This window comes from Portunus trituberculatus, chromosome 9, assembly GCF_017591435.1.
Source record: "Portunus trituberculatus isolate SZX2019 chromosome 9, ASM1759143v1, whole genome shotgun sequence".
Taxonomy (NCBI): Eukaryota; Metazoa; Arthropoda; class Malacostraca; order Decapoda; family Portunidae; genus Portunus; species Portunus trituberculatus.
Genome location: NC_059263.1, coordinates 13002695 through 13023425, shown reverse-complemented (window position 1 = coordinate 13023425; position 20731 = coordinate 13002695). Strand labels below are relative to the sequence as shown.

Below are 20731 nucleotides of genomic sequence, written 5' to 3'. Positions count from 1 at the left end.
TGAGCTTCCAGTGTTGTTTCTTTTATCTTTATACAGATGGCCCCTCAAATCCCACAAAAATTATGGAATGTCATTTATAAATACATTACATCTTGAATTATTAAAACATTTTGCACTAATGAAATAAATAAGAATAAGGAAGGCAATGAATTCATCATGAACAGAAAATAATTTTTGTTCTTAGTCTCACTGTAGCATTCATATGTTATCCCCTCGTCCTGAGGCTGGAGGGGCCATTGTCGTAATATCCCCTCCAAGGCTAAGGGATATCATGGGTAATGGCAGAAAAGGATGCACCTACAGCAGCAAATCTTGCTGGACCAGCACTGGTAGGGATTAGTGGGCATGTGGTAGCAGAGGTGGCTAGTTTTGTGTCAGGGATGGCTGAGCTGGCAGCAGGTTTGGAGAAGCTGGAGAGGGTGAGCTGTCTTGTCTGCCTTCTTTTTGTATCATAAGTATCCCAATACACCTTGAGGGCTTTACCTATCATGTAAGCAACTATTCCACTTCTAGCCAGGTATAGATCACATTCCTTAAGGAGCTCCATTAGTTGATCTATATAGATCGTCACTAAGCATCTCCCAGAGTGTTTTGATGTTCAGTTCTATTTGTGGTTCTGACTCTACCTTTTCCATGGTGATCTCTTGCTCCAGCTGCATGAGGTCTTTCTTGGAAAGTGGCTGGTCATGAGAGTCGAGTAATTCTTCTACATCTGCTTCATCAACCTCAATGAAGTCAACAAGATGTGACAGATGTACATTATCTCTTGTAATGTCTGCCTTATTAGTGAACCCTTCAAAATCTATTATACACTCCTTCCGGATCAGCCTCCAGAACCTCTTCTGTACCTGTTCATTGACTTTGTGGATGTTATCTATGGCCTTCTTAATGCAGGCCTAGACCCAGAAATGCTTTATTGTTGACCTCTCTTCATTATCAATGGCAGTTATGAGTTGCTTCATTGTGGAGTGCAAGGAATATCCTTTGAAGGTAGCAATAATACTGTGACCCATTGGCTGAATGAGTGCAGTGGTGTTGGGAGGAAGAAACGTAACTTGAAAATTATCTGCCCAGTCTTCCTTGCTGCTCTGAGGATGGCTTGGTGCATTATCAACAATTAGCAAGAAGTTTTTGGCCAAGTTGGTAGCTGTGTAGTCATGTAGCATGGATGACAAATAATTGGTAACCTAACTCTGATTAAGTAACATTGTCATCCATCCCTTCTTGTTGGCTTTCTAGATGATAGCAAGGTAATCCTTAATAAGGCTCTTCAGTGTATGAGCATTCTCCAAATGATTGATTACCATTGGTTTAAGTTTCAAATTCCCAGTTGCTTTTCTGCCAAGCAGCAGTGCTGGATGATCTTTAGAAGTCGTCGTAAACAATGGAGTTGTCTTCTGCTTAGTAAAGAATGTTCTGGCAGATATTCTCTTCCAGTATATAGCCATTTCATCAAAGTTTGATATGTGATTGAAGGAATAGCCACCCTCCTCTGTCATCCTTTTCAGGGCTGGTTTGAAGACCTCAACAGCTGACATATTGGAACTTGCTGCCTCACCAGTCATTTTTGCATTATGTAGAACTTCTCTAGTTTTAAACCTATTAAACCAGTCTCTCTCTGTTTGCCATAAATACTGTCCCATCTTTTACTTCATATTCTTTCTTCCTGAGATCTTCCCAAATAGATATGGCCTTCATAATTATAAGTAACATTGAGAGTGGCATGTGGCGTTGTGTCTTGTCATCCACCCAAAGCACAAGATGTTCCATTTCATTCATCGTAGGATTGTGCCGAAGGCTAGATGTCTTTACCATGAGCATAGTGCAAGCTTCACCTATTTTTCTGATGCTGACACCATTCTGAATGATGGAAACAGATGACTAGGCCAAACCAAACAAACATGCAGTTACATTCTTTCATTCTCCACCACCATGCTGCCACAAGATATCAACTTTATCTCAGGATTAATACTATTCATCACTTTTTTGGGTTAGGTAGGGCATTTAGTGGAACCTGCAGGGCACTTGGAAGACATGCTTGATGACATAAACTCACTGATGTTTATCATCATAGTGCTAGTCCTGGGCAGCATCATACGCAGTACAGGTGACTGGACACCAGTAAGACAGTAGAAACACTGCCCATTATAGTGTGGTGGTACAACAATCATTCATCCAATTAAATGCTACTATACTGTAAAATCCTTGTTTTTTATAGAATTACATCTTGTAAGGAATACGTTAAATGCTATAATCCACTTTTGAGAGAGAGAGAGAGAGAGAGAGAGAGAGAGAGAGAGAGAGAGAGAGAGAGAGAGAGACCCACACACAGTGTGACTGACTATTCTCAAGTTAATCATAATTTATCTTTTAAACTCCATCATTCACCAAAATAAATGCTGGTATACAAGAGCAGTGTGTGTATGTATGTATTTACCTAGTTGTATTTGCCTTCTATATTACAGGGTGTGAGTGAAACTCATATTGACCTGTTTCCATATTTACATTTATCCAACTTTTCCTTAAATTTGTGCACACTTTCTGCTACTACAATCTCTTCACTCAATCCATTTCAGATGTCCACCGTCCTATGTGGAAAACTGAACTACTTTATGTTCCTCAGACACTGACTTTTCATGATCTTGGAATGCCCTATTGTTCGTCTATCTCCATCCTCCATCGGTGATAGCAGGTCTTGTCTCTATCTTTTCCATATGGTTTGGTAGCTTATACATCGTTGTTAGGTCTCCTCTTTCCTGTCTATCCTTCAAAGTTGGTACTTCCATTTCCTTCAGTCTTTCTTCATAAGGAAGATCTTTAATTTCTGGGACAATCTTTTTTTTTTTTTTTTTTTTTTTTTACATAGGGAAGAGGGCCAGTCAAGGGCAAAAAAAAAAGAAAGATTAAAAGAAAAGGCTCACTTGAGTGCCGGCTATCTGAAAAGTGTAAAAGTGTCAGCCAAACTTGGGGAGCAAATGCCTCGATACCTCCCTCTTAAAAGAAGACAAATCGTAGGAATTCGGAAATACAGATGCAGGGAGGGAGTTCCAGAGTTTGCCAGTGAAAGGGATGAATGATTGAGAGTACAGTAAGCTCTCGGTTTATGTCAGAGTTACGTTCCTGAAACATGATGTAAGTTGATTTTGTATGTAACTCGAGTGTCCGTACATTTCAAAGCATATTATCTAGTTTTCAACCAATCATTGTTTATGGTCATTCGGGTAAGTTAAAGGTTATATTTTTATATTATTTACAACTATGTAGGAATATGAAACACAAGCTTGTTTTTGTTGTTGATTAGGGCCGCGAATCCAAAGGACTGCAGGTTGCCGAGAGGGATGGACGCCTGAGGCCGCCAGGTGGGTGGGCAGGTCGAATGTTGTGACACCCAGGGCGGACAGCTGGGAGCGTAGTGCAGTGCGGTGGGAGTAGAAGCGTGGGCAGCGGAGCAGGAAATGCAATAGGAAAGGGCAATAGGGATCAGCAGACAGACGCAGACGGTGCAAGTGAGCTGCGAGTGTCGTGTGGCCCAGGTGAAGGCTCTGGAGTTGTTATTGTTCTGATGGGTGCGCGAGCCCTCAAGGTCGTCAACCTCCCCATTGTCATGGTAACGGGCTTTCCATTTTCTTCTTCACTCCCTCACACACAGCTGCTGCCTCTCTTCTCTTGTCTTTTAATTATGTCCTCTTTTTCTTGTAGCATAATGGTTTTCCTTTTCTTAGCATCACTGCTGTCACTAAGGAGTTTTCTCTTTGGTGGCATTGAGCAAGATACTAAGAACTTGAGTCAGTAAACGCAGAAGTAGAATAACACTTGCCAGGGGCGACGGTGTGGTGGAACTGAGGCAGGGTGTTATTGTATTCAAGCGTGAGGCGGGCGGTGTGGCGGATAACCACTAGTGACGCCTGGCGGCCAACAATAACAATAAATCCCGCGCTTTACGATTTATAAATTTTCAATTTTTTTAATCTTAAATTGCCTTATAGTGGACTGATGTAACCACAAGTTTGACGTAACTCGAGACCGACGTAACCCGGGACTTTACTGTACTGGTTAACTCTTGCATTAGAGAGTTGGACAGAATAGGGATGAGAGGAAGAAGAAAGCCTTGTGCAGCAAAGCTGCAGGAGGAGGGAAGACATGCAGTTAGCAAGATCAGTAGAACAGTTAGCATGAAAATAGCGAAGACAGTTAGTCAGGGGAGGGGAGTTGATGAGATGAAGAGCTTTTGATTCCATCCTATCTAGAAAAACTGTGTGACCGGAACCCCCCGAAACATGTGAAGAGTACTCCACACAGGGACGGATAAGGCTCTTATACAGAGTAAGCAGTTGGAGGAGCGAGAAAAACTGGTGGAGACGCCTCAGAACACCTAATTTCATAGAAGCTGTTTTAGCAAGAGGCGAGATGTGAAGTTTCCAGTTAAGATTATGAGCAAAGGACAGACTGAGGATATTCATTGTAGAAGAGGGAGACAGATGAGTGTCATTGAAGAATAGGGGATAGTGGTCTGGAAGGTTGTGTCGAGTTGATGGATGGAGGAATTGAGTTTTTGAGGCATAGAAAACTACTAGATTTTCTTTTCCTCAATCGGAAATCTTAGAAAGATCGGAAGTCAGGCGTTCTGTGGCGTCCCTGCGTGATCTGTTGACTTCCTGAAGGTTGGTTGTCTCTGAAAGGAAGTGGAAAGATGTAAGGTGGTGTCATCTGCATAGGAGTGGATAGGGCAAGAAGTGTGGTTAAGAAGGTCATTAATGAATAATAGAAAGAGAGTGGGTGACAGGACAGAACCCAGGAGAAGAACAGTGGCCGTCTACCACAGCAGCAATAGAGCGGTCGGAAAGGAAACATGAGATAAAGTTGCAGAGAGAAAGATAGAAGCTGTAGGAGGGCAGTCTTGAAATCAGAGCTTTGTACCAGACTCTATCAAAAGCTTTTGATATGTCTAATGCTACAGCAAAAGTTTCACCAAAATCTCTAAAAGAGGATGATCAAGACTCAGTAAGGAAAGCCAGATCACCAGTAGAGCGACCTTGACGGAAGCCATACTGGCGATCAGGCAAAAGATTGTGAAGTGACATGTTTGAGAATCTTTCTATTCACGATGGATTAAAAAACTTTAGACAAGCAAGAGATTAAAGCTATAGGACGGTAGTTTGAGAGGTTAGAACGGTCACCCTTTTTAGGAACAGGCTGAATGTAGGCAAACTTCCAGCAGGAAGGAAAGGTAGAAATCTATAGACAAAGTTGGAAGAGTTTGGCCAGGCAAGGTGTAAGCACAGAAGCACAGTTTTTGAGAACAATAGAAGGGACCCATCAGGTCCATAAGCCTTCCAAGTATTTAGGCCAGGAAGGGCGTGGAAAACATCATTACGAAGAATTTTAATTGTAGACATGATATAGTCAGAAGGAGGAGGAGAGGGAGGGACAAGCCCAGAATTGTCCAAGGTGGAGTTGTGAGCAAAGGTTTGAGAGAAGAGTTCAGCTTTAGAGATAGAAAAGATGGCAGTGGTGCCATTGGGATGAAATAAAGGAGGGAAAGATGAAGTGAAGTTCTTTGAGATATTTTTGGCTAGATGCCAGAAGTCTTGAGGGGAGTTTGAGTTTGAAAGATTTTGACATTTTCTACTTATGAAGGAGTATTTGGCAAATTGAAGAACAGACTTGGCATGATTCCAGGCAGAGATATAAAGTGCATGAGATTCAGGAGATGGAAAACTCAAGTACCTTTTGTGGGCAACCTCTCTATGTGTAGCACGAGAACAGGCTGAGTTAAACCAAGGTTTAGAAGGTTTAGGTTGAGATAAAGAATGAGGAATGTACGCCTCCATGCCAGATACTAAAACCTCTGTTATGCGTTCACAACAAAGGGACGAGTCTCTGACATGGAAGCAGTAATCATTCCAGGGAAAATCAGCATAATACCTCCTCAGGTCCCTCCAACTGGCAGAGGCAAAATGCCAGATGTATCTTTGTTTTGGGGGATCCTGTGGAGGGATTGGAGAAATAGGACAAGATATAGAAATGAGATTTTGATCGGAGGAGCCCAACGGAGATGAAAGGGTGACAGCATAAGCAGAAGGATTAGAGGTGAGGAAGAGATCAAGAATGTTGGGCAGGTCTCCAAGACGGTCAGGAGTACGAGTGGGGTGTTGCACCAGTTGCTGTAGGTCATGGAGGATAGCAAAGTTGAAAGCTAGTTCACCAGGGTGGTCAGTGAAGGGAGAGGAAAGCCAAAGCTGGTGGTAACATTGAAATCTCCAAGAATGGAAATCTCAGCTGAAGGGTAGAGGGACAGAATGTGCTTCACTTTAGAAGTTAAGTAGTCAAAGAATTTGCTATAGTCAGAAGAGATAGGGGAGAGATAAATAGCACAGATGAATTTAGTTTGAGAGTGACTGTTAAGTCAAAGCCAGATGGTGGAAAACTCAGAAGACTCAAGAGCCGAGCGTTGGCACAAGAGCAAGTTAAGTCGTTGCGTACATAGGCGCAACATCCAGCTTTGAAATGAAAATGAGAATAGAGAAAGTAGGATGGATGGATGGATTTTAAATCAGGCGCCACAACATCAAAGGTCATTTGGCGCCGCTTCAATAATTTAAAATGTTAGAATAGGAAAAAAGAACAAAAAAAATTAAGAACAATTTAAAACAATGCAATAGCTAAAAACTAAAAAAATACAATAAAACTAAATAAAATATTAAAATACATATAATAAAATAAGAATAAAATTCAAAGCTTTGGGAGAAGGCCAGCTTCTCCCAAAATCCTAAAAACATCATGGCCCTGGGCCAGGCACTCTGGTCCAAGGAACTTTGATATATAATAGACACCACTATCTCTACCGTGACAGCGGTAGAGGTAGCGGTGTTGTAACTCGATCAAACTAGGGCATTCTACCAACAGGTGCCGCACGATGAGCGGCACCAAGCAGTCATCACAGTAAGGTTGAGGGTCCCTGGTCAGGAAGTACCTTTGTGTAAGGTACGTGTGACCTTTACGAAGTCGCGCCAATAAAGTCTGTGCACTGCAATCCAGGACATGGGTGTATGTCCAATGAGGGATAGAGGAAGTAGTGATCTCTCCCATTTTCGAGATTGTGACCCCCGTTAGCCATTTCCTCTGCCATATTGTTGCAACTGCCTTATGAATTAGAGGAAATACATCTCGAAACGGAACAGGGGCAGGAGATGGAGCCCGACTTGCTGCCTCTTTAGCGAGGCGATCTGCGTGTTCATTCCCTGGAACACCTACATGACCAGGAACCCAACAGAACCCACTCCAGGGCTGATAAAACCAATGGGTGAAGAGAAATAAAAGAGGAGATAGCAGTAAGAGCACTGAGACAGTATCTAAAAATTGTAAAAGACGAAACCAGGCGAGTAAAAATTATCTGTAAAGCTAGGACAATGGCAGATTTGGAACCATCAGTAAAATCAGGAATGTCATCAGAATGGAAAGAAAAGTATTCTAAAAACCGTGTGTGGGACAGAGCTGGCAGAAAATCCTTCTTGCCATTCATGCCAGGAGGGCATAATGAAACAACCGGAAGCTGCCAATAACCAACTCGTGGAAACCGGAAAGAGTAGACTGGAGTGGGGTCGATAGACAAGTCCATCATGAGGTTTGCCACTTGAAGGCCAAAAGGTTTAGGTAGACTCGGTCAAGTGACATACGCTTGCGAACGTGAGTCCCACAATATTGACAGACAAGGGACAGAATCCGGATGACGGTGGGTGTGAAACCAACATTGGAGCATCGAAGACTGGCGCTGGAGGTCGGGCAGCCAGAAAACAGCATCCACAAGAAGGCTAGGTATTAGAGATGTCTGAAATGCACCCGTAGCCAAGTGGACCCCAGCATGATGCACGAAGTCAAGCGTGCGTAGTCGTGCATCCGTTGCGGATGAGTAGATCTCACAGCCGTATTCCAGCTTGGGAAGTATAAGTGTACGGTGAAGAAGCAGCAACGTGTCCCTGTCCACACCCCAAGAGGTGTGACTTAAAACCTGAAGAAGGGATAATGCCTGCCGTCAAGACGCCTTAAGAAAACGGAAATGGGGAACCCAGGTGAGACGGTTGTCAAATAAAAGGCCAAGATATCGAGTCGCCTCCACGCATGAGAGGCGTCTATTGGTGAGGTATAAATCAGGGTCTGGATGGACACCACGGTTGCGAAAAAATGCATGACTACGGTCTTCGAGGTGGAGAATCGAAAACCGTTCATGTTGGCCTAACTGGACACACCTATTGATCGCCAGTTGGAGCTTGCGCTCAATCAGTGACATCCTAGCAGCAGCAAAAGAAATACATAAATCATCAACATATAAGGAGCTGTGAATACCATCTGGAAGAGTATCTATAACACCATTAATGGCGACTGCGAATAGTGTAACACTAAGAATACTTCCCTGTGGGACACCATCATTTAGAGCAGTAGCCTCGGAGAGAACACTCCCAACTCGAACCCGTAAAAGACGTCTGGATAAAAACTGCTGAATAAAAATAGGAAGGTGGCCACGAAGGCCAAAATTAAACAAAGACTGTAAAATGCCATGACACCAAGCCGTGTCGTAGGCCTTCTCCAGGTCAAAAAGACTGTTACTTGATGGTGGTGATTAGCGAAGGCCTCACAAATAGAAGACTCTAGGGATAAAAGAGCATCAGTAGTAGACCTCATCTTTCGGAAGCTGTACTGTACTGATGACAAGTACTTCCCCCTCTCCAAGTACCACATGAGTCTTACATTTACCATCTTTTCTAACACTTTACAAATGTAAGATGTCAAAGATATAGGACGGTAGTTCGTAGCCTGCAGATTATCTTTCCCAGGCTTTGGAAATGGGAGAACCACTGTGATAGCCCAAGAAGATGGAAAGTCACTGGTATGCCAAATCATATTATAAAGATTTAATAAAAAGTTAAAAGCACCTTCAGACATGTGGCACAAGAAAGCATAACGAATATCATCTGGCCCAGGAGAAGAGACGTGACACTGGGACAAAGCAGTCCGCAACTCGGAGGCAGAGAAGGGGATATTATAGGACTCCCCTCCAGTGGAAGAAAAATTTATGCCGAGAGATTCCATTCTCTGGTGGTGACGTGCGCCCGGGGCTGCAGGATGCCTCCGGGAAACACTGGCAAAGTGTTCTGTGAAGAGGTCGGTGACAGCCTTAGGGTCTGCCCAGCAGACAACAAAACTGGTGGGGAAGGAGCAGAATACTTCCCAGCAATTCGGCAGACTTTGTTGAAGACATCCGTAAGAGGGGTGTGGGCGTTAATGGAAGAGACATAGGCTTTCCAAGATGCTCTTTGTGCCTCTTTCAAAACGCGGCGGACCCAAGCTCGGCAGCACCGAAAAGCTTCCAGACACTGCGGGTCCCCACGATGTCGCCGGAGACAAGAGAAAGCTGCCCGTTTCTCTCTCACAGCATTAGTGCATACTGTGTTCCACCAAGTAACGGGACGCTTAGTAAAGCGACTGGACGTCCTAGGGATTGTCTGAAGCGCTGCGGAATGTAAAAAATCAGTAAAATAATTAACAGCCTCACCACAAGTAGAAAAGTCAGCCAACGGACGGATAAAAGAGCTAAGGTCTGTGAATCGAGGCCAATCTGCTTTGTCTTAACCTAGTGTGGGGGACTGTGGCTCAGAGTTCACAGATTCCAATAAAATCGGAAAGTGGTCACTACCATGTAAATCCGGTAGGACCCGCCAATTGAAATCGAGGAAAGAATTACATGTAGAGATAGAAAGATCGATAGCTGTAAAAGTCCCAGTAGAACTGTGAAAATGTGTAATATCCCCTGAATTTAAAATCTCCATTCCCTCATCCTCAATAAAAGAACCAATTAAAACCCCACGAGGATTACTAGCACCTTCATCCCACAATGGGTGACATCCGTTAAAATCTCCCAACAAGAGGAGAGGCAGAGTCAGCTGACACACCAGGCCGTCAAGCTCACCCCTGGAGACAGGAACCCGAGGAGGGAGATATAAACTGCAAATAATGTAGGATCGTCCCATAAAGACCTTAACAGCAACCACCGGAAGGGGAGAGTTAAGTTGTAAGGGGACAACAGGCCCTGGTCAGGAAAAGGAGTGCTAAAAAAAGGCACGATAGCCAAGAGGACTAGAATAAGTAGTATCACCAAGCATAGTCTCTTGTAGAGCTACACAGGCTGGAGAGAACTCCGACAATAAAGCTCGGAGTTCTTCCCACGAGGCGTGAAGGCCTCTACAGTCCCACTGTAGGAGCTTGAAGATGACTATTTAGGTGCAGTGGACGGGCGAGCCTTTTGAATGGGCTGCCCGTGACTCACCTGACTAGAAATAATCAACCGACGAGAAGACACCGGGAGTTGAGATGTGCCGGGTTGTTGGACCGCAGCCTTTCGGCCTGCCGGTGAGTGATGCGAACCATCATCACTCCTACTGGTCATCGGAGGACGAGGGTCAGGCTGGACTGCACTTTTTGATACAGTGGGTCCACGAGGGACGGCTTTGACAATATCATCGGACGTCTCCATACTAAGACCATCCTTATCACAAGAAGCCCGATCTGAGACAGAGGGCGTCACAGGAGGCTGAACAGAAACTACTGGAGCTACCATATCAGAGCGGTCCCTGGAGGACTCACGATCATGTGCACCAGGAGAAACCTTAGATTGCTTATGCTGAGCTAAATGCATCGACTTCGCAGAGCCGCGGTGCCGTTTGGTTAGTCCCTTCAAAGGCTTAGGCGATGCAGGGGGCAAATGGATATCCACTTCTTGGGTTACGTTGGTCATATCTGGATTATTCCCGTCACTTCTTACAGATGACTCAACTGAGTTGTCGGACAAAAGGGCAAACCTTATTAGCCAGATGAACAGGACCACCCGCCCCAACAGAGGGAGAGGTAACAGAAGGAGTTGTCTTTGGACTGGCAGACTCAGCTGAAGAGCGAGCGGCCAATAAAGCATAGGATGTCGCACCAGTACCAGCCTTCTGGCGGTACAGGAGTTCACGGCGGGCGCTACCGAGGCTGATGAACTGAGTGTTAGCAAGCTGTAGAATGTCCTGCTCCAGGCGATACCTAGGGCATTGCCTGGAATGTACCTGGTGAGCCTCACGGCAATGGAAACAATAAGCTGCAGCATTGCAATGCTCAAAATATGAGTCTAGGTGCTGAGCAATTACCACATCGAGAAGCTTCCTTGCAGGAGCTTTTGCCATCACCGTAGCCGTAGCACGAGAAACATTGAAGAGGACAGGAAATAAAACGCCTCATCCTAAGATTGATAGGACCGATATTAACACGGTCAGGGAGGGTGGAACCAAAAAAGGTGAGAAGGACCATGTTGGAGGAGTTCCTCATCTTAGTCACCTTTTGGACTGAGCTAGGGCACATTACTAGTATTTCCTCGTCAGGGAATTCATAATGATCCCGACTGTACACACAACCTTTACTGTAATTAAAGGTGGGATGTGCCTTAATAGTCTCAAACATGCTGTCAGAAGGGCATGGGAGATGTTGCAACATCCTCGCTTGCGTAATATCTTAAGCTCGCACCTGCATCCCCTTACCATACTTCTTGAAGTTTCCCTCAGGAATCGTGCCGATCACTTTGGAGAGGTATCGGGAGGCATGGATAAAATTCTCGCTCCCATTTCTGTAGTACACCACAAATCAATGTGGAGGCGGGATGTGGTGATTTTCTGGAACTGAATTCTCTAAATAGATTTAAAAAACATTAGGGATGTAATCCATGTCACTGTCTGAAATATTACGTGACTGGAGAAATTCAGTTTTGAAGCCAGAGCAGGCAAGGGGCAGAGATGCTACATGTTCATAAGCCAAATGGCCTTCGTCACATGACAGAAAAGTCACATAGCAGCAGTTAGATGGAAAGTGCTTATCATAAACAAGTCGAATGCGAAGAGCAGTGCCATACACCTTGAGAAGTGAGTGCAAGGCGTGATAGGAAAATGATGGATTAACATTTACCATCAAAATGGAGTTATATGCAGTAGAAATGCATCCCTCAGAAGAACTCCCAGAACAGGAGACTGCTGTGGGAGGCCCTTGTGGAGGGGAATCCTCCTCCTTACTCAGACCTGAAGATGACGTCTCGCGGGCCAGGTCAGCCACCTCACGAGAACTTGAATGTTTTTTGTGTTTTCTCATAAAAAAAACAGTAACACAAAGATTAGCTCCAGGGGCAAGAGAAACCACCTACTGGGACGACAATGGGAGCGAGCGCTGGCTGCCGTGGATGGGGTACCTCATCCCCATGCGGACCAATCGTTTTTAAAAAAAGGCCCCACATGATGCAGAATGTTTGTCCATGGCAGAGCTGAGACCCCCCTCCCAAAACATCCCAGCCTGGACACCCAACCATCCAGCACAGGAAGGCCCCTACTGGGCGATCCCTCCAGCAGGTGGCTCCGCTGGTCCACTGGCAGCTTACGTAGGAACCATTTAGTCTGGCCCCTCACTGGTGACCTTACTAGCATGGGTAGCCCTCTCCCCCTCGAAAGGGCAGAGCAGGTGCCTAAGCCCCCTCTAGCCTAGCTCGCCAGGTCACAGGGGCACGCAAGCCCCCCCACCACGACAAGGCGGTTCCCATCTGGGGGGGTAGAGAAAGTACGAGGGAACAGAGAAGGGGCTACTGTCAATTGCCTCAGACAGCTGTGTTTTGGTGAGGAAAAGATGAGGTTTTGTAGAGGAGAGGTGGTGTTCTACAGATTGAAAATTAGATCCAAGACTGCAGATGTTGCAGAAGTTAATGTAGAAAAGTTGAGGGAGGTTTCAAGGCATTTGGGGTCATTATCTAAAAAGGCGTTCGACCTGTGGACATTTTTGGTCCCCTGCATTATTATTGTAGCGGTCCATTGGATTTTTTTTATAGATTCTTGATGTCTTTCTGCCTGTATGGTGACCATACCACTGCTGCATATTCTAGTCTAGGTCATAGTGGTTATTATCTTTTTCATCATACACTTATCTATGTACTTGAATGCCACCCTGATATTAATTAGTGTCTGGTATGTTGAAGCAAATAGTTCATTTATATGTCTTTCTGGAGTAAGGGTGTCTTGTATAATCACTCCCAGGTCTTTCGCTTCACTCCTTTTCATTATAATCTCTTCTCCAATTTTATATTCCACACATAGATCTTCTATTACTTTTACTCCTTTCCATTACATTGCATTTCCTGATATTAAATTCTAATTTCCACATTTGGCTCCATTCCCACATCTCATCAATATCTTTCTGGAATTCCATATAGTCCCTGATGTTCCTTATTACTCTCAAAAGTTTCACATCATCTACAAGCAAATTTCTGTAGTTACTCAAACCCTTATGTATATTGTTAATATATACTTGGAACATAACTGGTGCCAGTACCAAACCCTGTGATGTACCAATAGTAACTGTGGTATAGCTTGATGGGATGTCTCTTATCATGGTCCTAATTCTTTTATCTGTTAAGTAGGCTGTCATCCAATTTAAGATATTTCCCTGTATTCCTCCAATGTGTTCTATTTTCCATAGGACTCTTCTACGTGGTACTCTGTTGAAAGCCTTCTTGGTATCTAAATACACGGTGTCACTCCATCCATCTCTCCCTTGTACTTCTTGTATTACTCTTGTATAAGCTTTGTATATATATTTGCTCTGCATGATCTTCCTTTTCTGAAAAAAAATTGTGAGTTATTTATTATTTTCACTTAACAAAATTTAAACTGACATCACTGAAGAACTCAATGAGATCCCCGCAGTGCACCCCTCATGTGACGTCAGTTTGCTGCCTACCTCCATCCAGTCTCAACACTGCTCCTTCGGGTCTGTCTGCCCTCCTCCCATTTTACTGGCCTCTACAAGGAGTTGTCCTGTAAGCTCTCACCTTTTCCCTCCTGACAATTTGAGGTGTTGGTGACATTGAACACAATCCAAGGATCGTTGTTTTTGTTCCTCTGGCCCCTTTCATGACCCAGAGTTATTTATGGTTTGGTTGCAGGCTCACTTTGTTTATGGACTGGGACAACCTTCTAGAAATAAGGTGTCCATCCTCATCTTTTGCTAGCAAGTGGCCCAGCTGTGAGAAGGTTCCACCTGTGGGAGAGGATAAGAGGAAGTGAGAAATCTCCTGTTTAACACCATCATCCTTCTGTCAGTCTCGTTTCCTTTTATCTTCCCCACAGGTAGAACCTTCTCACAGATGAGCCGCTTGCTAGTGGAAGACGTGGAAGTACTCCTCAGCATTTCTAGGTTGTCCTGGTCCATCATCAAATTTACCCTGCAACCAAACCATTACTCTGGGTGATAAAAATGGCCAGTGGAGCAAAAACAACAATCCTTGGATCGTGTTCATTGTAACCAAAAAAAACTCAAAATGTTAGGAGAGAAAATGTGAGAGCTTATTGGGACAACTCCATGGAGAAGCTGATAAATGGGGAGAAGGGCAGACAGACCTGAGGGAGCAGCGTGGAGACTGGATGGAGGTGGGCAGGGAACTGATATGAGGCAGGCACAGTGGGCATCTCATTGAATTCCTCAGTGACGTCAGTTTAAATTTTGTGAAGTTATATTGAGTTTTTGTAATCAATATAATGGTCTTTCATAATATATTTGAATGCTTTTGTTTACTTTTTGTTGTAGCTGTGAAACATGATGAAATGCTCTAATAGTGAAATCAATGCAGAATAAAAGAAAATAAAAGAATGCATTATCATCTCGTGAATTTCTGGCCGTAACTTACCAAACAGGAGTCATCTTACAGACTCACAAAGACTTTTGTAGTTTGCTCATTAGGAAAGGACCCAGACTACTGTTATGTTTGCCAGATTCACCAGATAATAATAATATTTCTCAGAAAAGATGGTCAACTGCACGTCATATTTTTGTACATGCAAATATCGCATACCGATTAAAATAACTGAAATATTTTTAAGTAATTCAGGGCCGCTATGGTACAGTGGAACCATGCGTGCTTTGGGGTCCGAGGGTCTCTAAAAGCACAGGTTCAAATCCTGTCCATGGTCCAAGTATAGGTTGGGTTTCCTCACTCAGGGCAACGGTTTCCTAGTGGGTGGGCTTTGAGATAGGAGGTACCCCAAAAGTATCCCCTTTAACCTATAAAACCCTTTAACCTATAAATTCCCATGAAAAGCCCACATGGTATTAAAAAAAAAAAAACATCTCTACGGCATAAATGCCTTGTTAGTAAAATTAAAGTTATAACCATGCATTGTTTTTTTTTTATACCATCTCTATCTTTGGGACAAAAAATTACTTTGTTGCTCAAATGATAACTTAAAGTTAGTATGATATTTTCTTTCCTTCTAGGCTAGGACGTAGACTATAAGAAACCATGAGCATATGAAGCCCCATAATTTAGTTTATTTTCATAACTTAGAAATCAAATTCTGATAATGAGATTGTCTATTACCAACTATTTAATTTTGCATTGATGTTTCCAGCATCACAGAGAACTAACTAATTGCTGACTAGTTACTTTTAGTGTAAAGACACAGTTTAAGGACACGGTGATGAGAGCACTGTAGCATTCTTGTGCTGTTTTGGTTTCAGCCACAAATTTTCTTTTTTCTCTTAAAGAAAATTTAACAAAAATTTCTGTACAATTTCCCTGTGAAGAATTATCCTCTGCAGAGGCAAGGTGAAATTTGTGTGTTAAGGTTTTGTGTTGTATCAAAATCTTTAGAAATGTAAGAGCTTGATACACAAGTTAACTATGTTTTGCATTTGTATAACGATGTTAGGCAGTCGTATAAACTCAAGTAACTATAAGGAAATATCCTGGTAAAATAACAACAGAAAAATGTTGGAAGGAGTAAATGCATGGTAAATTAATAGATGCATCATATTATAGTGTTTAGACGTGACTATTCTGTACCAAAAGACGATACTTATTGCTTTCTGAATTAAACTAGCTGGAAACACTGAAAACTTCCCAGTTTGACTCCTCTCCTATTCCTGTGAATGTATTTCATACCTATGATATATTCTGTGTTTTGTTACCAGTATTATAAAGAAAACAAGTGCATAAATATAGATTTCTTACATAGTGTGATTATCTGTCTCTTCAGTTACGAAAATAGCTGAGCAGTATGCAGCGAGTGGAATAACAAGTCCAGCAAACTGTGTTTGGATGCATCTTTTCTCTATGGGTCAGCATGATCAGGCTAATGAGGTAAGTAAGTCTTGTTGGCATAATGGCAGTCAGGTTTACTTATGCAAAACAAGCTAGTTGTTTCCCACTAAATGGCAGTGCAGTGACTTGTTATCCACACACCATACTTCTGTTCCCATTTTGTACTCATGACATTCACATTTCTCTCATTGGTGTTTATGGTTTCCCAACTTGATTGCTTCTCTGTGCTGTGTTTCACCACTGGTTGTTGATGAGGGGGCATGGAGATGATCATTTAGGAGAGGCTGGGAAGTTGGGACTTGCTGCACAGGTGGTTTCTGACACAATTCAGATCCCCAGCTGCCATCTTCCCTTGGTTCATCTTCAGACCACCTACCACTTGTTCCTAGGAGATCTTGCACCATCTCTGACTGCACGATGCTCATTAGTAGTGCCTCCCATGATCTCCATTCTGTATGCATTGCCTGCCATCATGGTATTTGTTCTGTTGATCACTGCTGTGACAAGTCTGTTGGCTGGCCTCCATGCTCGTTGGAGAGGGCTGCCAAACACCACACCCGTTTGCTACCAGGCTCAACTTTTATCTCACTGTTCAGGAATCCCTTGTCATTTGAGGCATAGTGACTTCTGTTGTATGGTGGTGGAGAAATGGACTTGTCCACCTTCCTTAATGTAGCATGTTGGAGGATTCCATCAATTTTTGCTGATCACTATCTTATGAACATTCAGATGATGGTCGGGAATGTCTTTACCTTGGGGCCCTTTGTTGTGATTGTTGATGTTCTGCTGTCTTTTCCATTCTCTGTTTCTGGGCTCATGCTGGTTGATTTTTCATCTCGTTGCATGGACAATTTCTTGGGGCTCCAGTGGGAGGCACTACTGTTCACACTTGGTAACCATTGTCTGCCTTGCTGGATATCACCACCTCACATGGTGGGTGCCTCTTTCTTTATACCGTAGACTTTCACCCTGATCACCTTCTGTTATGGACACTTGATCCCATCTTCACTGAATGTGCAAATCTGCATAATTAGAAGATACAGGTTTTGTGTGAAACAAATGACATTTTTCGCTCGCTTGTTTCTTCTAATCAAACCCTCCTATCCTTCCTGCTCTTGTCTACTTTTAGCCATCGAACAGAATGAGAATGGAGGTATGGTGTGCCATGGTGCCACACTGCCATCTAGCAGGAGATGATCGCAATCATTTGATTGGGTTATTTTATTGTTATTATTTATACTTTTTTAAAAGGAACAGGTGTGTGAAAAAATATGTTTTAGTTAATAATGTCATATTGTGTGGGGAGGGCTATCAATAATTTTATCTGTTTAAGTAAGGGTAGATTTACTCTCCCCCATCATTATGAGGTGCACCAATTTTTATGTGTTGTTGAGTAGAACTGGTGGGACGGTGGAAGGAATATATTTTACTCTTAATTTGTTTTTAGTTATACTTACCTTTTTCATTTTCATTAGCTATTTTATTATCTTGCTTTCACTGGCATGTTATCAAAGTCTAGCTTATTTCATTATCTTACTTTCACTAGCATGTTATCAGACAGTCTGGTAGTCTGTGTTTCTATAAGAATAGTATACATGCCATCTACCAACAGTCCCTTTTAAGGAAAACAACATGGCTATCTCTTGAGAGGATAGAATAATGCTTAGAGTGGCCTCAATGAAATTAAACAAGTACATCTTAGTAGAGATGAGAAATACTTAAGTGTTGGGAAGCAAGGAATAAAGATACACGCATAGAGAGGTTCTAAAATAGGTAATTGCATCAATGGAAATTAGCAAATATTTTGGAGGTGATAAAGTAAGTAAAACTTAGCTGTTGTTTGTGATGGGTGTTTTATTTTGGATAAATACAATGATTGTAAGAGGCAGGCAGTAATGTGTGGCCACTATATGCATTGCTCACTGATCAAACTGGAGTGAACCTTGTCAATCCAAATTGCTGTCAAAACCCATCTGAGGTGTGTTGTCACATTGTTAAATTCTGGTGTTGGATGGACTGAGAGAAAGAGTTGTGTGGTGTGGAATAAAAACAAGGGAGAAGAGAAAGAGGAAAAAACAACAATACACTGATTATGTTTTCAACAGTACAAAAGCACATAATCTATGCATTAATGTGGGCATTGTGAAAGTAGGGTTAGTTAAGTATGCTTAAAAATGGTATTTATGCTCTTATAAATGCAAGAAGTAAAAAAGGAAAAGAAATAAAGAAATTTTGAAATTTCCTTCTTAAATGAGATCCGTATAAGTTTTATTGGTAAAATGAATATTAAAAATATGTAAATGTGAGAGGTAGAAAGTATTGCAGTAAGATAACTAAACGTTTAAAATGGATTGTATTGAAATTATTATATACTTAGTGGACTTGTATGCTGAAAGGGAGATGTTGCTACCAAATACCTATTAAGATGGAGTGATTCATAGGCACAAGAGATTGGAGTAGTGAAGTTATGAATGTAATCTATTTACCATGCTGCATTTCTTACTCAGGTTTACCAGAAGCATCTGAAGACTTCCACTTCACTGCTCATGTTTCGAAACATTATGAAATGTGCCGAGAAGGCTGGTGACACTGGCTTACTTGCATCCCTCACACAAGTCCTTGAGAGCCACCCAGGCCTATCAAACCAGGCAAAGGGTCTGGTCTACAACTCCTGGATAGGCATTCTATGTAAGTGTCATCCATTTCTTTTCTTTTTTTTATCAGAAATGTTTTTCAATAATAGGTGTCAGAAGTGAACAAGAGAAGGAAAGTTTGTATAAATTTCAGGACTGTCTGTTTATGAAGTAACTTCATTTGCCAGGAATATATATATATATATATATATATATATATATATATATATATATATATATATATATATATATATATATATATATATATATATATATATATATATATATATATATATATATATATATATATATTGTGAGGGCCAGTGCATTATTTCCCCTTTATTTAATTATATTATATGTGTAGCCTCTGGCCCAAGCGTGGGCTGTTGCTGTTCCTTTGCGCGGCCAAACCCCCCTCTCTTTGTTTCCACCATTTTGTGCGCCTGTGAGCTTCACATTAGTAACCAGCCAGTCTTCAGCGGAGGTAGACACGTGCGCTCTTAGTTTCTGGCACAAGGTGGAGACACGTGTTGCTGGGCTGTTCTTGTTACTCGCTAGTCATTGGTCTGGGAGTTGTGCCCTCCTGTTGAGTAGCTGGCTTGCTACTGGGTAGACCGTGGCTGCGTAGGACAATGGGCTTGTTGTCCTGAGGAAAGTGTAGCCGGTTGGGGCTGTATTTCCTGTTGTGCGTTCGTCCACTCGGTGTGGCGACGCCGGAGGACACGTTATTGTTTCGTCCCGTTGTTGCTGTTGGTGGCTGTGGTCACCAGTGTGTTTTGTTGGGTGGCTGTGTGCCCCCACCATCTTTTGTATAGTTTCAGTAGTAAACTGTATTGTAGTGGTAGTAGCCACGCACACTATTGAATGGTGAGAGGCTTCATGTCGGCCAGTAGTGCATAGTGTCGTCCGCCAGACGTGTCTGCGGCGAGTGTATAGTGGGTGTCACGCATAGATGGTGTCTGGGCTTGTGTGTACATCACCGGATGTGCTGTACACAACATATATTGCAGTAATAGTAGGCCAGGGATGTCAGTCTAACAGGTGTTATTAAGCAATTGTTGTAGTAGAATAGTACACTCAACCCTCGATTTGCCGGACTAAAAGGGGGGAAGGCTTGTCCGGGAATGGCAAATGTCCGGCAATGGAAAATGTCCGGGGGTCTACCCCCTTGCCGGACTTTACCCTATACAGGTTGAACCCCGCTTTAACGGCACGCGATTTACCGGAATCCCGTGTTTAACGGCAAAAATTTCCGGTGGGAACATAGTGTTGTCTTTAACGGCATTTCGGCACCTGCACCAGCTGTACCAGGAAGTTGGAAAATAAATCAGACGTTTTTTGTTCAGAAAAACAAAACTGAGGGAGAAGAAAGAGACTTTGCACCAGATGTGGAAGACAAGAGAAAGAAAAATAAAAGAAAGGCAGGATCAGGAAGAATAGAAGTAACAGGAGGTGCCGAGGCAAAGGCAAAACCTCCGACGACCATCATCATCATCATCATCATCATCTCCTCACCACGTGGGGCCGTAACACATGCCAATGCCGCCGACACACATCTGTACTGTTTTTTATTAGCATTTACCTTACTGTAGATATATTGATGGTAGATATCTGATCCCGTGTGGTCTAGTGGCGGCTTCAGTAGTTTCGTCTACTCAGAATCAGACACGACTTCCATACTCGAGTCATGTGACCTGAGATGTTCACCACTAGGGCCTGGTTGAGGAGAGGTGGTAGTGGTGGTGGTGGCAGTGGTGGTAGTGGCGGTGGCAGTGTTGGCAGTGGTGGTAGTGGCGGTGGCAGTGGCGGTGGCAGTGGTGTCAGGCTTGCTCACTTTGAAGAACTCTTTTATCAAAGTCTGTCTGCCAGACTCGTGTTGCATACGAATGATTTTAGATCGAAGCAGGCGAAGTTGATCATAGTGAATCTGGATGTCTTG

At 43.0% G+C, this 20731-nt stretch overlaps 1 protein-coding gene across 1 annotated transcript in view; it reads left to right on the top strand.

Moving 5' to 3' along the window:
* The window catches only part of LOC123501426 (leucine-rich PPR motif-containing protein, mitochondrial-like), a 362529-nt gene that overhangs the window by 284608 nt on the left and 57190 nt on the right, over positions 1-20731 (top strand). Inside the window, exons 22-23 of the mRNA XM_045250254.1 lie at positions 16095-16198; positions 18667-18847. Coding sequence (XP_045106189.1) covers positions 16095-16198; positions 18667-18847 — 285 coding nt within the window. The remainder of the gene's footprint in view (positions 1-16094; positions 16199-18666; positions 18848-20731) is intronic.